A 20,993-nucleotide genomic window follows, 5' to 3' on the forward strand; every position below is an offset into this window, starting at 1 on the left:
AATGTGTTCCTGACCTCCTGTGAGGATGTTTGGAAGGAACTTACACATATGCAGGAACACATTGGTATCTCCAGAATGACATTCAGACAGTGTAGTCTGAATTTGCATCCAGGAAAAAAAAAGTCTCCAAGAAAACAAAATTATCTTCAAAGAGATTCCCAAGCACTTGTTGAAAACAGCTTTTTCTTCCTTTAAAATTTTGTTGTTTTAATATTCTTTAAAATAATATATATAATTACATATAATTAATTTTATATATAGTTTAGTATTATAATTGTTAATATAATTACACAGAGCAGTTTAGCTTCTCATTAGCCACTCAAGAACCAGATTTTTGCATTGCCAAACATCCAATCATTTAACAAATATTTTGGGGTCAACTATGTGCTAGGCACATAGCAAAAACAAACCAACAGGGTCCTTACCCTTACAGTGCTTAGAGTCCAGAGGGACAACAGACATTAATCAAGATGTTATACTTGTACCCCACTGCAATGTGTTATAAGTGCTATGAAAGACAAGTACAAAGATCTGTGAGAGATTGAGAATAAATGGTTTTCCTCAAAACAGTTTCCATAATTCCAAGTGAATTTCTTAAAAAGACTAGAGAGCAATCCCTCCCCCTGCCCTATGAGTCTGTAAATAGTCTGTGAATGTATCAGCCCAGCCCTGGTCAAAAGAACCATAGAAGATCTAGTCCCCCTTTCAGAGCAAAACCTAGGGATACTGCCTTTATTTTCTCATTGTGTTAGTCATTATTGTTTTCAAAGCCAAATAGAAGAAGAAAATAAGAAAATAATTCAGTCACAATGTCCTAAAGAGGGCATTGTGGTGGTGCAGTGGTTAAGAGTCCGCCTGCCAATGCAGGGGACACGGGTTCGATCCCTGGTCCAGGAAGATCCCACATGCCATGGAGCAACTGAGCCCGTGCACCACAACTACTGAGCCTGCGCTCTAGAGCCTGTGAGCCACAACTACTGAAGCCCATGAGCCACAACTACTGAAGCCCGTGTGCTGCAACTACTGAAGCCCACGCACCTAGAGCCCATGCTCTACAACAACAGAAGCCACTGCAATGAGAAGCCTGCACACCGCAACGAAGAGTAGCCCTTGCTCGCCACAACTAGAGAAAGCCTGCGTGCAACAATGAAGACCCAATGCAGCCAAAAATAAATTTTAAAAAAATGTCCTAAAGAATAAAAGACTTCCATTTCAAAGGCAAATACAAATGGGGAGATATATTCATTTTCTATTGCTGCTATAATAAATTACCACACATGTAGTGACAATGCAAATTTATTACCTTAAAATTCTATAGGTCAGAAGTCCAACTGGGTCTCACTAGGCTAAAATCAAGGCACTGGCCTTTCTGAAGTTTCTAGGAAAGTATCAGTTTCTTTGCCTTTTTTCATCGTCTGGAGGCTTCCTTCATTTCTTGGAGGCTTCCTCTATCTTCGAAGTCAGCAACAGGTTGAGTCTTCATGTCACATTTCTCTAATGTACTCGCTGCCTCCCTCTTCCACTTTTAAGGACTCATGTGATTAAAAACAGATCCACCCAGATAATCCAATATAAGATCCCCAGCTCAAATTCTGTACCCTTAATTGTACCTGCAAAGTCTCCTTTGCCTTGTAACGTAACATACTCATAGGTTCTGTGGATTAGAATATGGACATCTTTGAGGGGCCATTATTCTGCCTACTACAGAAGGCATGGAAAATGTTGGTAAAGGTGAAAATAAGTAGAGATGCTTCATTCTGTGTGGACAAATAGATACAACGTGATGCCATTTTTCTACTTATGGTGGTTATCTCTGGGCAGTGGAATTATGGGTAATTTTTCTTTATACATCTCTGTTTTCCAAGTTTTCTACATTACAAATAAAATAATTTTTTAAAAAAAAGCATTATATTTTCGTTATTTAGGAGAATGTCTGAATTGTTAGGAAGGGCATGTTGAACTATTTCAGAGTATTGTCATGATGTCTGCAACTCACTGTCAAAAGTTCAGAAAACGTGGGGCTTCCCCGGTGGCGCAGCAGTTGAGAGTCTGCCTGCCGGTGCAGGGGACACGGGTTCGTGCCCCGGCCCGGGAAGATCTCACATGCCGCGGAGCGGCAAAGTTCAGAAAACACACAGATACATAGATAGATATGGCCAAATGGTAACAACTTTTACTCACAGAGGAGTATATATGTGCGTTCATTGCAATTGTAGTTTTCCTGTACATTTGAAATGTTTTATAATAAAAAGCAAAGCTTTAATGGACAGAGATTCTGTGTTGATTTCATATTATTCTAATTATCATTTTCAAGAATAACTTCAGAGTCTAAGAGTAAGAAGATAAGTCACAAAATCAAGGCACGTTTTCTTCGGCAACCATCTTTGCCACTGATACCAAATTATATAATTAGATTCCAGGAGCTAGAGAGATGGACCTGACTGGTTTCACTTGAAAAGGTCTCATTTCTATAGGGATGCTTGTTCGCTGTCAGTAGCCCACTAATTTCTCCTAGCATTTCATGTGTTGTGCTTGTTAACATGCTGGACTTGTACAGAGGAGCCTGGGTTCTCAAAGCAGTATGCCCAAGGTGGGACCAGCTCTATAATTTGACAGGCCCAGTACAAAGTAAAACTGAGGGACCTTTCGTTAAAAAAGTATTAAGAATTTCAAGACAGCAGAGTCCTCAAGCCCCATGTAAGGTCACACATTCATGAAATCAGCCCTACAGAAAGCCCAGCAGATTCCAGCAACAGTCTTCTCCCACCAAGCCTCATATGCTGAGCATGCTCGGTGGGAATGGGGGTGGAGGAAGAGCAGGCACTATAGACTCATTTTACTGCATAGTCTGTTTACTCCATTTCAACCAGTCGTCTTAGGGATGCTTAAGATCAAAGATTCCTGAGAAATCTATGAATTCTCCAAATTATAACCATTCAGTGAGATGCTTTTGACCATTATCTATGACCGTGTTGTACAGTTGTAGGAACAATGCATTTATGTGAAAGAAAAGCTCTAACGGAGCTTATCAAAAGGAAATACAAATAATTACATTAAAAAACGATGATTTTGGGCTTCGCTGGTGGCGCAGTGGTTGGGAGTCCGCCTGCTGATGCAGGGGACACAGGTTTGTGCCCAGGTCCGGAAAGATCCCACATGCCGCGGAGCGGCTGGGCCCATGAGCCATGGCCGCTGAGCCTGCGCGTCCGGAGCCTGTGCTCCGCAATGGGAGAGGCCACAACAGTGAGAGGCCCGCGTACTGAAAAACAAAAACAAAAGCAAAAAAAACCTGATGATTTAAAATGTTATAGTCTTGGGACTTCCCTGGTGGCACAGTGGTTAAGAATCTGCCTGCCAATGCAGGGGACATGGGTTCGAGCCCTGGTCTGGGAAGATCCCACATGCTACGGAGCAATGAAGCCCGTGAGCCACAACTACTGAGCCCGCGTGCCACAGCTACTGAAGCCCGCACACCTAGAGCCCGTGCTCCGCAACAAGAGAAGCCACCGCAATGAGAAGCCCGTGCACCGCAATGAAGAGTAGCCCCCGCCCGCCGCAACTAGAGAAAGCCCGCGCACAGCAACGAAGACCTAGCACGGCCAAAAATAAATAAAATAAAATAAAATGTTATAGTCTTCCTAGAATAAAGAATATACTTAAAATATTTTTTCAAAAACTCACTAGATGAACAAAACCACCACACAGAAAGTCTCTGATATTTTAATTGATAACTAAGTTATTTAAAAACAAACCCAAATGTACCAATAAAAATTCAGAAAGAAAATGCCTCATGTGGCTTTCTGACCCATCCCTTTTATTCTTAAGCATTTGCTGCATTCCAGCTAACATTCTTAAATTGATTATAAAAAGCAAGAGAACGCTTCCAGTAATCAAAAAGGGACTTACACAAGAGTGACAAAAATAAATAGAATTTCTTCTCTTCCTCTTCTTTCTCCCCTTGTCCAGGCTTTTTGCTATTGATATAAAGTATTTATCACTTTTAGGAATAAGACTCCTAGTGTTGATTTTCCCATTTCTGATAAATGATATGGTATTTTTTTAAAGGGCATGCCTCATATGGCTTAGAAAAACATCTGGAAGGATATAGCTAATAAACTGTTAATAGTAGCTAGCCCTAGGCTGAGGATTTGTGATGAGGATAGAGAGGATTTTTACTTTCCTTACTGTTGCTTATATGAATATATGCAATGAATATGTATTAGCTTTATCAATCAAAAAAAAACAAAACAAAACACTAAAGAAAATTTTTAAAAAGAAAAAAACGCAAACAACCCAGCACGTACTTTAGATCTAGCATGGTGATTTAGGATCAGTCACTCAATCTCTTTAAGCCTTAGTTTCCTTACCTATAAAATGGGGTTAATACCACACAGAGATGTCATGAGGAAAACGTGTGGTAAATACACCCTCAAGTGCTCGCTTCTGCAGCACATATACTAAAATTGGAACGATAGAGAAGATTAGCATGGCCGCTGCGCAAGGATGACATGCAAATTCGTGAAGTGTTCTATACTTTTAAGAAACGAAATTGAGTTATTTGTAGTGAGGTGGATGGACCTAGAGTCTGTCATACAGAGTGAAGTAAGTCAGAAAGCGAAAAACAAATACTGTATGCTAACATATATATATGGAATCTGAAAAAAAAAAAAAAAAAGGTCATGAAGGACCTAGGGGCAGGACGGGAATAAAGACGCAGACCTACTAGAGAATGGACTTGAGGACATGGGGAGGGGGAAGGGTAAGCTGGGACAAAGTGAGAGAGTGGCATGTACATATACACACTACCAAATGTAAAACCGATAGCTAGTGGGAAGCAGCTTCATAGCACAGGGTGATCAGTTCGGTGATTTGTGCCCACCTAGAGGGGTGGGATAGGGAGGATGGGAGGGGGGGAGATGCAAGAGGGAAGAGATAAGGGGATGTGTGTATATGTATAGCTGATTCACTTTGTTATAAAGCAGAAACTAACACACCATTGTAAAGCAATTATACTCCAATAAAGATGTTAAAAAAAATACACGTTCAATAAATGTACCTTCTCTGAGCCTCAGGTTCCTTGCCTGCAAAATGAGGGAGCTGGATTAGTTGTCCATGATCCTTTCGAGAGTTAATCTTCTGATTCCCTCTTTTTATTTTCACAGAAAAAGACTGCTGAATGAAAAATAAATGTCTTTACTTGTCTTCAGGTAATTGTTCTTCTTTTATTTCCTGAAGAACCAGGAAGCCAAAAACCAATGAGCAGTACCTCTGGAATGTCTGGGCAACTCCACCCTGGGCACCTGGGAAATTACAGAGTATTTCCACTTATTAGACTCTCCCTGATGAGGAGAGCTTTCCTTATTGTGAAGAAGATTAAACTTCAGTTTCAAGAAGCTAGTGTGTGCCATTAAAAATATTATATCCTCTCAATTTTAATATTTGACTACTCCAGTTCTCCTCTTTAGTTAGTTTACTTATACGTATTTGCAAACCAGATACTCTATTTAAGCAATTATGCAAGTGTTCCATAATTCATGATATCATATGTCATTGGTTAAAATCCAATTAGATGAGTATCACTTAGGGAGGGTTGCATACTGAATGAGTTTACAGAGTAAACTCTGTAAGTTGAGCTGTCTCTTACACATCTCAAATGCTAATGATTGCCTGTCTTTCATGGTACCAGGGTAATAATTTTACAATTCGTTCTTTGTTTTTCTTAGATTGAAAAGTAGCATGGATCATAGCAGTGGTAATAATGATCAGTTTATTAAAAAAGTAAAAACAATAAAGGAAGAGAAAGCTACCACATTGGGAAATACTATCATTCTAAATTTCTCAAAACATAACATGCTTTTTATTTAATTAAAAGATTGTATGGATACAGAATCGTAGAGAGGAACACCCACATGGCTTAGAATTCAAAATATCTCATGTATGAGATGTCTAATTTAAGCCTTTTCTGTGCCTACCAAATACCAGTGGGTGAGGAACGCCTTCATTGCCATTTTAGCATTTCCAGCACCCTGTGTAGCTTGGTGAGATTCTTTACCCTTCCAGGTTATAGCAGTCCTAGCTTTTCTTTGAAAAAAGTGTGAAAAAGCATATTCTATTTAACGTTAATTTTAAGAGATTGTAGTAGAACTCAACATAAAGAGACACTTTTTGTTTCCACATTTATGAACAAGTTTCTCCATATACAAATTAGAGACATTACAACTTGCTCCTTACTGTATGTGGAAGGCTGGAAGAATTCTTTTTTTTTTCTTTTAATTTATTTATTTTTGGCTGTGTTGGGTCTTTATTGCTGCACACAGGCTTTCTCTAGTTGCAGCGAGTGGGGCCTCCTCTTGTTGCGGAGTACGGGCTCTAGGCACGTGGGCTTCAGTAGTTGTGGCACACAGGCTCAGGCTCAGCAGCTGTGGTTCACAGGCTCAGTAGTTGTGGCGCATGGGATTAGTTGCTCTGCAGCATGTGGGATCCTCCTGGACCAGGGCTCAAACCCATGTCCCCTGCATTGGCAGGTGGATTCTTAACAACTGCACCACCAGGGAAGCCCTGGAAGAATTCTTAATATTAGTAATAATAATAGAAACTAACATTCTCTGAGCATCTATTATTTTCTAGGCATCATTATCGTATTTAATCCTAACATCATTTTATTTAATCCTAACAAGACTCCGTGGGGGTACTATCTACTTTTCTTCAAATGAGGAAATTGAAACTTAGAGAAGCTTAATAATTTATAATTTACAGTGCTTTTAAATGGTGATGTAATGTGTGATTCTGAAACCTTGATTTTCATTATTCTACTTTGATCTTCTAGGAGAAAGATGGAAATACTCCGAAGACCACTGCATTGCCTGCAAGTCCTTCAGCAACTGAAACCACTTTTCTGTGCCCTTCTTTCTTGACCACCTCTCCTTATGCTCCAGTAATACAGACCTACTTGTAATTCCCTTAAAGTCCTTTTCTCCCGAGTCTCTGGGTGTCTGTAATGTTTCCTTGGCCTAAAATTTCATTATCCCATTACTATCACACTAGCTGGCCTACTCCTACCCATTTTTCATCTCAGTTTAAACTATTCCTCCATGCTCCCATTCCTCTTGATAAACTCATTACAGCAAGAATCTTATTGTGTCATCAACTAAATTGTAAGTAACTCAAGGGAGTCTTTCTTTTTTAATTGTTGTATTTCCAGAGCCTGTCGCAGTAGCTGTTTCCCACATTCAAATTAAATATTTATAGAGTGAATGAATGACAAGAATGCATAAATGACTTATAAGTTCATGCACAGAACTCATTAGGGGATGTGGCGGGTTCTATATTACTTTACTCCACAGAAGTCTAAAAGTTACCACAAGTGAAAAATTTTCATCCTCTTATATTAAAACTTTTCAACATATCCTTATTTTTCTCCAGAATCAAGTACCTGGAAAGAAAGAAAAAAAAAAGTACCTGGAACATGGTAATAATTCAATACATATCTGCTGAAATAGTGAAGAGTGTTAGAAAAGTACACAAGGTCCTTATAATCTAACATATTCTCTCCAGACTCACTTTGTGCCACTCCTACTTTATCCTGTAATGAGTAACAGTATGTAATTTTCAATCACGTATCAAATATTTATTGAGTTACTATTATGTGCCAGACACATTGGTCCACCATTTCAAATAGCCTTATTCTTTTTCTTGCTAAACCTTCTTCCTGGAAACTTCTGAAGCCATTCATCAAATACCATATTCATTGCCGTTTTCCTACCAGCCTTGTTTCAGTTCATTTACCTCCTGTAGAAGGCCGTCTCTGACCCCTTTAGCACCCAGTGCTTGTTTCCAACTTAGCCTTAATTACATCAAAGTGAAGTTATCTCTGTTTGTCACCTTCCTCTCCCCATCCCTATCTCACAATACTCAGGTGTACTCTCAGAGGGCATGGATTGAGGTTTTGTTCACCTATGTGTCCCCAGGGCCCAGCACAGAGCTTAGGATAGGGCCCAAACCCTGTATATAAGAATTGAAATGCAAAGTAGTTACTCTTTTAGGAGCAAATGGATTACTACCTTGAATTCTCACAAGAAGTGAGTTAAGTATTATCTCCGTGTAATAGATGACAAAACGAGGATTGAAGAGGTTTAGAAACGTGCCCAAGGTCACAAAGTGGTGGAGCCTGTTGTCAAAGGAAACTGAAGAATGAAGCCACCACTGATTCTAAATGAGTAAGACTCACTCCCACTGTCTTTTCTTGAAATTTTCGTTTAGATTTTGCAAAATCTTTCCTTCTTCGGACTAATGACTCCTCATCTACCTTAATGTTTTGAGTGGAAGCAGTCCCCCTTTCTTCATATTAGAAATTGTTCGACCACTCTCAGGAAGCAACGTGATGTTAAACTTTATGAAGTCACATTCATTCCAGGGTTGAATCTGAGTTAGGAGCCCTGGGGTACAGGACAGGCCCAGTGAGAAGAAAGGTTGTTTGAAATGGAATGCAGGGACTAAGAAAGAGTGTTCCTCCGGGCAGGATAACACAGTGAAGACTTCAGCAAGGGGAGGGTAAACCTTGTTTTAGATGCACAAATCCCAAGGCTTGTGGGAATTTAGTTGCTCACACCTAAGGCGGCTGTGGGGGACTGTGCTGCCCACAGCTAAGATGGATGCTAATAACCTCTCCTTTGGATGGGGTTGTTCGCCTTGCTCAGTGGTATTTTCAACGACGACTATAGTGAATAAAATTTAGTAAAAGTAGGCGCCTTTTACCAAGACGCTAAAGTAGGAATTTGGCAAGTTAGGTTTAGAAAACCTTCAACAGGTCAAATTTTTTTCCTGCCCTTAACCAAAATGGTACAGGTCGTCCCACGGTGCTGAAGCGTCTAACCCTTAACTAAGATGGCGTTCGGAGGCTTGTTAAAAATTAACTTGCCCTCTTTTTCTGCCCTTGTCCATCATGGCTTCCGAGGCATCGATCACGTGACTTCCGGACTACGGCGCGGGAGAGAGGGTAGGAGGGCCCTTGAAGGGTGCGCGTTCCCGTGGCGGTGCACCGGGTAGGTTTCAGTCAGAGTCACTATGGCGGCTGGCGCTGGCAAGGTAAGCTGAGGCGGCGGCGGCAAGGGAAGCTGGACCCGTCGTGGCGTCCGGGCGCCCAGTCCCCGCAGCCCGTCCGCAGAGAGGTCGGCCGAGGTCGTGGCCAGTCGCGGGGGCTGGCTCGGGTGGGTTGAGAGGGGCGAAGGCTGAGGCGGGCGGGCACCGGCGGCTGACGGCCGTTTGTTTTCATGTTTGCCCCACCAGATCGGAAAGTTTTCTGCCTCGTCGGGCACAGCCTGAGGGTGTCCCACCGGCCGCGAGTGGTGGAGGCTGCGGCGGACCCAGCCCGGGGCCTCCAGGCCTCTCCCCCAACCTTCGGGCCGGCCTCCCTCCCCCACCTCCTCGTCAGCCCGGAGCTTCGGCTGCCGCCCCTGAGATGCGACCCTCGCGGGGGCGACCCTAAAAGGAGGCGGCCGGTGTGCTGAGCAGCAGCCAGGAGCCCAGGTGTTCGGGGACCAACTTCCTGCGGGTCGAGACCCCGGAGCCTCCCCCGGGTCGCGCCTCGCTCGGTCCGCACCCGCCTGCGGAGCCGGATCCCCGCCCTGGTCGCGGGGACGCCCGCCAGGTGCCCCGGAGTCCCGCCTCGGCCGCTGCCCGCGCCCCCGCCGGTCCCCGCTCCTCGTGCCAAGGACCTCAGCCACCGCCGCCTCGGCCCACGGCGGTCCGGGGACCCCGTGCCACCTCCCGGCCGGCCTCCGCGCAGCAGGGGCAATGCAGACTGTCCCGCTGGCCGTCTAGACCCCTTAGCCGCCCCCATCGCCTCTCGTCCCTCCACTCCCGAGGCCCTCGAGGACGGGCGGTGGCTGCTCAGAGGTGCTCAGCTACACCACCTTTCTTCCGCCCGAAAGGACCTTTCTGGCCGCACCGACCCTTTCTTCATGCTGCAGTGCTGCAACATTTCCGCCACCGAGGGGGGAAAGCGGCCGCGATCCCAAACAAAACACAAGAATTGGTGTGTGACTCATCTGGTTGTATACCTCCAGTCCTCAAACTGTCTTCCAGGAGTTTTCTTGGCCGAAGCTGTCCAATGTTTGAGCCTTTTCTTCCCAGGGAAGAAGATGGACTGAAAGCTGCCGGTTGGGGACTTTTTGTGATCAGGGCCCTGCTGGGTTTTAAAGGAGGTGATGGGGCTTGCGCTGGCTTGTCTTCCCACCCCAGTGAAGAGTTTTTGATGTTCACTGGTTATGCTTAGACAATGTGCAGTTTGCTTTAATTTAAAATTTGGGGGGGGGGATAGGGGTATAGGCTTGTGAAGGGCAGTCCGGATCCGGTGGAACTCCTCTTTGTCCCTGGTAGGAGAGACACCCCAAGTCTGTCCTCGATGCCGTCAGCCTTGGCCATCTTCACTTGTCGCCCGAACTCACACCCGTTTCAGGAGCGTCATGTCTACCTGGACGAGCCTATTAAAATCGGCCGCTCGGTGGCCCGCTGTCGACCAGCACAGAATAATGCTACCTTTGATTGCAAAGTGCTGTCAAGGAACCATGCTCTCGTCTGGTTTGATCACAAGACGGGCAAGGTAATGTCACTACGTTGTCTAACAATTGTTGCTTTTCGTTTCCCTTTGCCCCTTCTGCATAATGAATGTAGGATCCCAGGGCTTGCACCCAGAGGAGACTTTCAGCAAGGCCATGAAACCAACTTTTTGTGTGTCTGGTTCTAGTGGAAATTTGATTGAGGTGGTTGAATGGAAAACAGAGAAGGTATTGTTAATTAAATGCCTCGAGAGGGCGATGGCATCTTGATAACGTGGTCATTTCCAGTGAAATCCCAAACCCTAATTCATTTTAGAAAACTAGATAGCGAAACTTGGCTTCTTGCTTTCAGTCTTTTAAGAAAGGTGAATTTGCAGTTCAGTGCTTGATGAAGCAAGCAGCAGTTCCCAAAGCAATGCAGGGAATCTGCGGCCGGTATTACTCTGGGGCTCAAATGACTTAGTGGTGAGATATAGTTAACACAGTAGCTTTTAGTTGAGTTCAGATCAGGGCTTTTCTAGCAAGGACAGTGTTTGTGTAAATTTATTTTGGAAGATTTGATACATATTTACCTAGGAAGGGATAATTTGCAATTATCAAAGCCAATTTAATTAAGCATGAACAACTAACTTTACGATTTCAGAGTTTTGTTTGCAGGTTGGGTGAACGTATACCAATTGCTTTTGAAAATCACTTTTTGCTGTTCTCTTCAGCGCTTAATAAAAACACTTAATGCATACTTACAGAGGTGATATTTAAAAATCAGTGTTAAAAATTAATTTATTTTCTGAAATTATATCCAGCTCTATCAGTTATTGCATTACCTGGATGTGATAGCTTGAATTTAGCGCTCTTCATTATAAGTGACTATTTTAGCATTTTTATGTTGGCATCCTAATTAACTATACATGTGGTTGCTTATATTGTAAGAATACAAGAAAAAAATTGATTAAGACCCTTTCAATTTTTAAAACTATCTCTGTGTGAGGAGAATATACTAAAGAGCTCATGTTTGTGCTTAAACCTCAAGTTTTAGTTAAGCTACTGAATTAGTTCCAACTTAGAGTAAGTTATGTAAGACTAATAAGAATATCTCCGGTTTCACCTCCTGACTTTTTGGTCCCTCTTTCTGAGTTAAATGATTAAGTCTTTTTTAAAAGAAGAATTTAAGTCTTTTAGAAGAGTACTGTTTTGAAATGAAAGAAACCTGAGCCTCAAAAGGAAGAGAGAAAGCGTTACTTCTGAATTAAGGAATTATTATATAAATCATTTTTCAAAGAAAGGAGGAAAAGATTGCCCAAGTGCTGTGTGCTTGCGTAATATCTATATCCTACTCTGTATGTAGGATAAAAACTAAAAAGTATGTTAATTTTTCTGTACAACACCAGATGCTCATTTATTTACCTGTGGAACAGATCCTTTTTTCTCCCTGGAAAGTAAAGTTTGGGTGCCTGAAAGACCTCATAGGTTACCTATAGTAATTTAAAGAACTCATCTTTCCGGCAGTCAAAATCAAACATAGATAGTTGCCTTAATCAGCTTTTACATTTTTGTCCTTTTATGTCCCTGGGCAACAGTTAAGATGAAACTTAATCAGGTAATACGTTTCTTAAAGTACATTGCAAATGTACCTTCTTTGATTTATTTTGAGATGACTAAGGATAGATCAATAGTGAGTGTTTATTGTATAAATTGAAATATGTTGAAATTTTGAATGAAATTTGTTATTAGAAAACCGTGTCTTTAAAGGATATGCAGCTTATTTCTACCATTTGAACTTTTTTTTCTTTCTAAAACATACTCAGGATGTGAGGCCTTTACTTTAGGGGTAGATATAGCTATTGATTATTTTACCACCTACCACTTAGTCTATTTAAAACAACCTGTCAGATATTGCCATGTGATCAAATTGTTTTAAGAATTAACTATTTAAAGTTTAGGTTTGAACAGACAGTAGGTTGTTTTTTTTTTTAATCTTTTAATTTGTTCTCAGCAGGAGAAATAAGGAAAAGTACACCTACTCAGCCTTTCCTGAAGCATAAGTCCCTCTTCTATTATTTAAAAAAAATTTTTTTCTATCTGTCTATTATTTTTGGCTGCGTTGGGTCTTCCTTGCTGCACGTTGGATTTCTCTAGTTGCGGTGAGCGGGGGCTACTTTTCGTTGCAGTGTGCAGGCTTCTCATTGCGGTGGCTTCTGTTAGGGAGTGCGGGCTCCAGGCGCGCAGGCTTCAGTAGTTGTGGCACGAGGGCTCAGTAGTTGTGACTCATGGGCTCTAGAGTGCAGGCTTAGTAGTTGTGGCATTCGGGCCTAGTTGCTCCGGGCATGTGGGATCTTCCCGGACCAGGGCTCGAACCCTTGTCCCCTGCATTGGCAGGCGGATTCCTAACCCTGTGCCACCAGGGAAGCCCCAGACAGTAGGTTTTGATTGAGCATCTGTTCTGTGCCAGATAGCGTGAGGTACACAGTTACAAAGAAAACCCACAATTAGACCAAATATCATTTATTGTTTTCTCTGTAATAAATTTCCAGTATGAGGATTTGTTACAATTTTATCATAGCAGAAGTCCCTAGGGCCTAATATATTTTCCCAGCAAATTTCTTCGTACAACACTAGAATCCCCTCCTTCTTTAAGCATTGCCTCAGGCATGTTCTTTTTGTTTGTTTGTTTTTTTCCTCAAACATCTTTAAACTTCAGTTTTCTCTTCTGGGGATAATAATAGTACCTACTGTTGTTTCCAGCATTGAGATAATCATGTAAATCACTTAGCACCCTGTTCCTGGCCCTTAATAAGGGCTCAGTCCTTAGAGAAGAGGGTGTTTGGGGTCAGGGGGAAAGGGAACCATCTAGGCAGGTCTTTGCAATTTGCTGTAGTGCTGTGGAATCTCAGGAAGGTAATGAGACATTTTTTTCTTTCATGTGATGGCATAGGTGGAAGTAATTTTTTAAATTGAAACACGTGAAGAACTTTGCCCCAAATTGGCACCTTACCTGGGAAGTGGAAAATTGGGGTAATATGCCCTTTGGTTGACTTTCAATTTGTGAGTGTTGCATTCTGCATTCATCATTATGGGAGAACCATTAAAAGCTGGAAGAAATTATAAACACTTAAAACTTTCTGATTTTTCAAGTAATACATGTTTATTGTAGGAAACTTGCAGAGTGTAGGCAGATGGAAATCTATGTGACATTTTTTAATGCTAAGTTCATGGAATGTGTTATGGTACTTAAAACCTGCATGCTAGAGGGTGACAGGTTTGCCAGAGAGTGGAATTTAATAAGCTTCCCCAAATCATGTACTCAGGGATGTAGCAGTTGGATATTGCCCTGCTTGGTTTCTGGCCCTGTGTATCATCCTTCACTCCTTTTTGGAGGTCAGACTCTTCAAATTAGATGGCAGATTATAGGATGGTCATTAACCCTTCTATTGACTCAAGGTACCACTGAACAAGCAAATCTACCCATGTGGTGGTTACATAGAAGAGATAGTAAGTGGACTGCCTCCTTCTGATTTGGATGGCCCTATTTGATTTGAGGCTTTGTGGACCAGCGATAGTCTAGTGGTGGACACAGTAGTTTATTTCCAGTCTCACTGTAGTTTACCTAGTAGTAAGTAGTAGTAGTAGTTGTCTACTTCCAGGTTCACTTTTTTACTTAAATTCAGCACATATTTTTGGGCACCTGTTCTATCATCATCTGTTTCAGTGGAGAGCATAGTGGTGGGGTGGGGGCATGGGGGGAAAATGATGAGAATTGGTAAGAAATTGTTACTCCTTTTTAGGGGCTTATATTTGGATAGAGAGGGTGACTGAACACCTTGAGAACAGTTGATTTGAGATAAGACAGTGTTATATAAGTTCAGATGGCAAGAGAGTGATGGTGTTTGAATTAGACTTCAAAACAGGAGTGGACAGGTACAGGTTAAGAAAGGGTGCTTTTATGGGTTGTGTTTGTGTGTGAGGGGATGAGGGTGGAATAAAACAGACAGAAGCAAGCTATTTTGAATGATTTGGACATCTTCCAAACACTGAGGAAACTGATTTTGTTGGATAGAAGGTCTTGGATAGTAGCTATGGGTGAACATTCGTTGTATGTGGTGTTTTCATGTTTCTGCCTTGTTTTTGGAATTAGTTTTCAGACCTTGGAGGAGAGGGTCTCTGCCTTATGTGTGTTTCCTATTATTTCTTGTTAAGTAGATGTTGAGTAACTGAAGCTGAGTAGATACCCTGGTGCCAGGTTGTGGAATGCCTTTGTTGCCAAACTAAGGGCATGGACCCATGGGTTATGGAAGGCCCAGGAGAGTTCTATGCCGAGCATTGACATACCAAAACCATTATTTAAGAGTGATAAAACGTCCACGTGTAGAGAGGCCTGGAGCAAGTAAAAACGGGTAACTGTTAGCTTAACTAAACTTATTGTGTACATTGTACCATGCCCTGTTCTAAATGCTTTACGTGTTAACTTATTTAATACTTAAATATCTAAGATAGGTGCTTATTTTTCCCATATTAACATATGAGGAAATTAAGACACAGAGTGATTAGATTAGGTTAACTTGCCCAAGTTCATATAGCTAATAAATGGTAGAGGTGGGATTTGAACTGAGGTTTTCTGACTCTTGAATCCAAGCTCTTAACCGTTTTGCTATTCCAAGGCTTTGTAAAATTTTAGATATGATGTCATGTTGTAGGGGCGTGGGCCGGGTTAATAGTAGGAAAGAAAATGACTAAATGCCAGAAAATGAAAAAAGACAAATGTGTTAACTTGTCTGTTAGGACTTCAGCAAAGAGAGAAGGTCTGTATGGACTGGAGATTTTAGGAAAGGTTTCATGGATAGATGGTTTCATGGACGAGATGCAATTTGAGCTAGACCTTAGGACTTTTTGAATAGGGCAGAATGTAGATAGAGTCAGTCAGAAAGGAGTTTTGGGTGGGAAGAATTGCTCAAGTAAAGGCATAGAAGCAGGAATGATGTGGCACATTTCAAGGACATTGCAAGAAAGTCATTGCAAAGGAGAAATCTGCAGAATTTGACAACCAGGATTGTTTCTTCCTTCTTCCTTCCATATGACTGCAAAGATCCTGGCCTCAGCTTCTGGGGAGAGTGGCAGATCATACATTCATTGATTTTGTTTGTATTATGTTTCAACAGATATCTGTTTTTTTTGTTTGTTTGTTTGTTTGTTTTTTACAGAAGTTACAAAGGTCATTAAGAGCTAGTTTTTGTGAGAAAGACATGTGTTTGACATGTTATATTTAATGTGCATTAATGTAAACGTGTTCAGAAGGCCTGGTTATGTATCCACAGCACGTCATCATTTCCTTCTATGTTACTTTTAACAGTAGTGGAAAGTTAATGAAATATTTTGTCTATTATTTCAAGTTGTTAAAAATATGGTTGGTGTATACACTTAAAACATTTTTGTTCTACTTAGTTATTTGACTTTACTCCTTGGCTTAAATTTATTCTTTACCTTCTCAGGCTCCTGTTTGGTATTTATGTTAGAGCTTAGTATCTATTCTCTTTTATAAATAGGGAGGAGGGTGTCTGTCATTTAGAGTTTTAAGTGAAAAGATTGTGAGATTGGTTCTTAATGTATATCAGTTACTTGAATCCAGAAAAATGGTGGCATTTGTTAGCTGCAGAAATGTTCTAAGGACTCTTTCCTGCCCATGCTTCTCTCACTACCACTACCAGTAGATGAGCAGTTTATAAGCCTGCTCAAAATCTAGGTTGTTTGCCCCTTTAATTTTTTTTTTGCCCCATTAATTTTTAACATGATATACAAAACCTTCAAAATCGGCTCTCATTCCTTTTTTTTTCCAGCTTCGTTTTCTATTACTGCTTTTTTCCTTTGCCCCAGACTCTGTGCAGTAGCTATGTGACAGTGCTCATTGTTCCTAGAAAAAGTGCCATTTTTGCTGTTTTGACTTCCAGAATGCCTTTTCCCCTTCATCCCAGTTCCAATGTGACACCTTCCCTGACTCCCACTGAGGAATTAATTGCTTCTTCCTCTATACCCCCATAGAACTTTGTATATAATTTCGTTATGAGACACAACAAAAAATTATGACGCAAATGCACTATTGCTCTGGCAGATGTGAGCTCTTGAGAACAAGGGAATAGGCACTACATAAATGCTTGAATGAGTGAAATGTGAACAATGGAGCAGTTTCTGTTTCTGCAGACCCTGAGGAGGGTCAAAGAGCAGAAGGTCATTCGAGTTAGTTCTCAGTTTGAGATCATGGACTCAGTTTCCAATACATGGTGTTTGTATAAATCATTACTTATTGAGAATTTGTAATGTGCAAGACACTTTGCCGAGTGTTTTGGTATCTTAGATAATCTTGTGATTGGTGATATTATGAATTTTGAGCCATTACATATATATCCATTCTCATGCAAAATAATACTTTTAAGGGTTTAATGATATTCAGAATGCTTTTTTATTTCACTTGATCTGTATAACACTTAGGAGGTAGGTAGAGCAACCGCAGACTGGCTCCATTTTATGAAAAAAGAGTTTGCTGTTTAGAGGTTATTTGCACCAGGTCATCTCTTAGTAACTGTGGAGAGTTGGAACCAGAATCTAGATTGTTTCCCTCTCAGATAAAAGCCAACTGCTAGACATTTATTCTGAACTATCTTATTATGGAATGAACAATTCTTGTAATGAAAATCTGTCTTTTGCTCTCTTGAGGGGTAATCTAAGCTATTATTTTCTGGAAGTATAACTAAAAAGCTTGTCATATGACAGACTTTCAAAGACTGAGAGAATCTGAGTTAATTATTTCTCTGAGTCAGCTAGCATTTTTTAAACATACCCCTACTACTCCTAGCAATAAATATATTTTTTCTTAAGTTTGCATTCATGCAACTGATTTGGATTTGAGTGTTTATGCAAATGAATGAAACAGCCTTGGAAAAACTTGTGTGCCGTGTAAATTTTTAATTCTTTAAAGAGAATAGCTGACAGGTGTAAAGAAAAAAAGTAAAGTTTATATAGGCACTTGAAAACATGGAAGGCTTTGGTGATTCTGCTGTATTCTTTGTCAAATATGTAATCTGGGTTAGATTTTCATTTAAAGACATAGGAAACTTTGTTTTCTTATTTATTTGCATTAAGGTTTTATCAATACTTTCAGGCTTATGATTTTATCTACATTTATAACTACTGACTTATTCTAGCTGAGTCAAGTAGAAATGAATTTCCAATATGGACCTTCAAGCTATTCTTCCTTTTTTTATTTTTCACTTACAACAATAATGGATACATTCTCATAAAAATTGAAGCAATAAGGACGTATGTGGAGTATATATATGTCCTTCTTCACATAGGTACCTCTTATCCTCTTCCCTTCCTCTAGAAGTAACTTTTGTTATTAGTTTGGTATGTAATTTTCAGAGCTTTTTCTGTGCATTTGTCTACTTGGGTATGTAGATAAGTAAGGTTTTTTGTTGTTGTTACTTTTTTTTCATAAGCAATTGGATCATAATTTTAAATGTACTTTTTAGCTGATGATATCAAGTGAATTATGCTCAGCTTATCTGAAATGTGTTAATATGCTCTAGGTTGTGACCAGCATCCAGACTGCTGTAAAATTAATATCATTTTATTGAGCACTTACCAGGTGGTACACTGAGTTTTATATGCATTATCTCATTTAATCCTCACAACAGACTTTTGAATTTGTTAGTAGTAGTATCCTCAGGATGAGAAAGCTGAGCTTCAGGAAGGTGAAGGAATTTGTTCAGGGTAACACAGAGAGTGGTGAAGTCAGGATTTGAACCCCAGTCATCTGATTGCAGAATGCATGCTCTTGATCGCTCTGTTGCTTGCTACCTCAGCATCTCCGCACAGTTAGTCATTGTTAATCTCATCACCAACCAGTTAGTGAGCAATAGATGAAAAGAAAAAAATATATTGAAATAAAAACCTTATTGTCTATTAACTCATAGATATTTTGGTAGTAAATCTGTGTAGAGTTTTAATTGAAGATCAGTTCCTCAAACAATATTTATTTATTACTTAAAATTTTACAGTTTGAAAAAAAAACTTCTACATGTAAAGATATTAGAGTATCACTGTTCAGATACTATAATATACTAAAAAAGATACTCTTTCATTGGATAATTTTTTAGTATGCTTTATTTTTATTGAGGTATAGTTGATATACAAAATATAAGTTTCAGGTGTACAACATAGTGGTTCACAATTTTTCAAGATTATACTCCATTTAAAGTTATTATAAAATATTGGCTATATTCCCTGTGCTGTACAGTTTATCCTTATAGCTTATGTATTTTATTCATAGTAGTTTGTACCTCTTAATCCATACCCCTATCTTTTCCCTCTCCGCACTGGTAACCACTAGTTTCTTCTCTATATCTGTGAGTCTGTTTCTGTTTGTTATATTCATTGGTTTATTTTTTAAATTCCACATATAAGTGATAATATACAGTATTTGTCTTTCTCTATCTGACTTATTTCACTAAGCATAATACCCTCCAGGTCCATTCATGTTGTTGCAGATGGAAAAATGTCATTCTTTTTTATGGCTTAGTAGTATTCTGTTGTACATATATACCACACCTTCTTTATCCATTCATCTGTTGATGGACACTTATTTTGCTTCCATGTCTTGGCTGTTGTAAACAATGCTGCTATGAACATTGGGGTGCATGTATCTTTTTGAATTAGTGTTTTTGGGGTTTTTTGTTTTTGGCTATACACCCAGGAGTGGAATTGCTGGATCATATGGTAGTTCTCTTTTCAGTTTTTTGAAGAGTCTTCATACTGTTTTCCACAGTGACTACACCAATTTACAGTCCCACCAACAGTGTACAAGAGTTCCCTTCTTTCCACATCCTTCATTGGATAATTTCTAAGTATAGTATGTTTGGAGGTTGTATTTTAAATTATATATGTGACCTCCCCCTATAAGTAAATCTAATTTAGAAAAAAATGAATATATTTGGTTTTTTAACTTTAAATATAGAAATATTAACTGTATTATTAGATGCCAGTTATGTTTCCTTCCACTTCAGAAGTTCAGGGATAGAAGATAAGATCATGCTGTATGTTACTAGTATAGCAATGGTAGTTATGCTTGTAGAATAAACAAAATTTGTAGCTCTGAATTTTTTGGAAAATTTTGCATAGTAAAAAGGAATGATACAGAGTTATCATATAAGCCAGCAATTCTACTCCTTTGTATATACCCAAGAGAAATCAAAACATATGTCCACACAAAAACTTGTACAAATGTTCATTGTAAAAAAGAAAAAAACCAACCCAATGTCCTTCAACTGATGAGTGGGTAAATAAAATGTGGTATACTATATAAAGGAATATTATTTGGTAATTAAAAGGAATGAAATATTGATACATACTACAACATGGATGAACCTTGAAAACACTATGTTCAGTGAAAGGCCACATATTGTTTAATTCTGTTTATATGAAATGTGTAGGATAGGCAGATCCATAGAGAGAAAGTAGATTAGTGGTTTCCAGGAGCAGGAGGTAACAGGGAGTGTGATGGTTAATTTTATATGTCAACTTGGTGAGGCCATGGTGTGCAGTTTTTGGTTAAATACCAGTCTAGATGTTGCTGTGAAGGTATTTTAAAAATGTGATTAACGTTTAAATCAGTAGGCTTTGAATAAAGCAGATTACCCTCCAGAATGTGAGTCTTATCCAATTAGTTGAAGGCCTTAAGAGAAAAGACTGAGGTTCCCCCAAAGAAGGAATTCTGCCTTCAGAGAGCCATCTTACTCAAGACTGCAACAGCATTTCGTCCCTTCTCAAGCCGGCTGGCCTGCCCTGCAAATTTCAGTTGACAGCCCCCAGAATGTTATGTGAGCTAATTAAAATAAATCTCTCTCTCTGTATATATATACATCCTACTGGCTCTGTTTCTCTGGAGAACTCTGAGTAATGTAATACATGGAGTGACTGCTGAATGGGTACAGGTTTCTCTTTGGGATGACCAAAATGTTATAAAAATGATTGTGGCATTTAAAAAAATTTTTAAAAATCGTGGTGATGGTTGCTCTGAATTGTACACTTTAGATTGGTGAATTGTATGGTGTGTGAATTATATCTCAAAATGCTCTTATAAAAAAAGAGGACTGGGCTTCCCTGGTGGCGCAGTGGTTGAGAGTCTGCCTGCTGATGCAGGGGACATGGGTTCGTGCCCCGGTCCAGGAAGGTCCCACATGCTGCGGAGCGGCTGGGCCCATGAGCCATGGCCGCTGGGCCTGCCCGTCCGGAGCCTGTGCTCTGCAGCGGGAGAGGCCACAGCAGTGAGAGACCCGCGTACCGCAAAAAAAAAAGAGGACTGTTAGATGGAGTCATAGGTTAGTGAAAGCAGGTTAGTGTGGAGGAAGTGGAAGAATGTAGAGTTCAGTGTGGATAGTCTAGCAGAGCAGC

The 20,993-nt window shown here is 40.2% G+C and overlaps 1 protein-coding gene and 1 non-coding gene across 22 annotated transcripts in view; both read left to right on the top strand.

Moving 5' to 3' along the window:
• The first annotated feature begins 4,433 nt into the window (after positions 1 to 4,433).
• On the top strand, positions 4,434 to 4,538 carry LOC114908229. The gene has a single exon (XR_003796919.1). It is a non-coding gene; the product is annotated as a U6 spliceosomal RNA (small nuclear RNA).
• Positions 4,539 to 10,308: 5,770 nt separating this feature from the next.
• The window catches only part of SLMAP (sarcolemma associated protein), a 149,790-nt gene continuing 139,105 nt past the window's right edge, over positions 10,309 to 20,993 (top strand). For 19 of the 21 annotated variants that reach the window (XM_029243664.1, XM_029243648.1, XM_029243655.1 and 16 more), the window contains exon 1: positions 10,369 to 10,600. In XM_029243664.1, coding sequence (XP_029099497.1) covers positions 10,403 to 10,600 — 198 coding nt within the window. In that variant the 5' untranslated portion in view covers positions 10,369 to 10,402. Of the gene's footprint in view, positions 10,601 to 20,993 lie in introns of all 21 variants that reach the window. The other 2 variants (XM_029243651.1, XM_029243666.1) reach the window with 1 other exon arrangement.

The sequence above is a fragment of the Monodon monoceros genome, unplaced genomic scaffold (genome assembly GCF_005190385.1).
Source record: "Monodon monoceros isolate NGI ecotype Baffin Bay Population unplaced genomic scaffold, NGI_Narwhal_1 Super_Scaffold_3, whole genome shotgun sequence".
NCBI classification, from domain to species: domain Eukaryota; kingdom Metazoa; phylum Chordata; class Mammalia; order Artiodactyla; family Monodontidae; genus Monodon; species Monodon monoceros.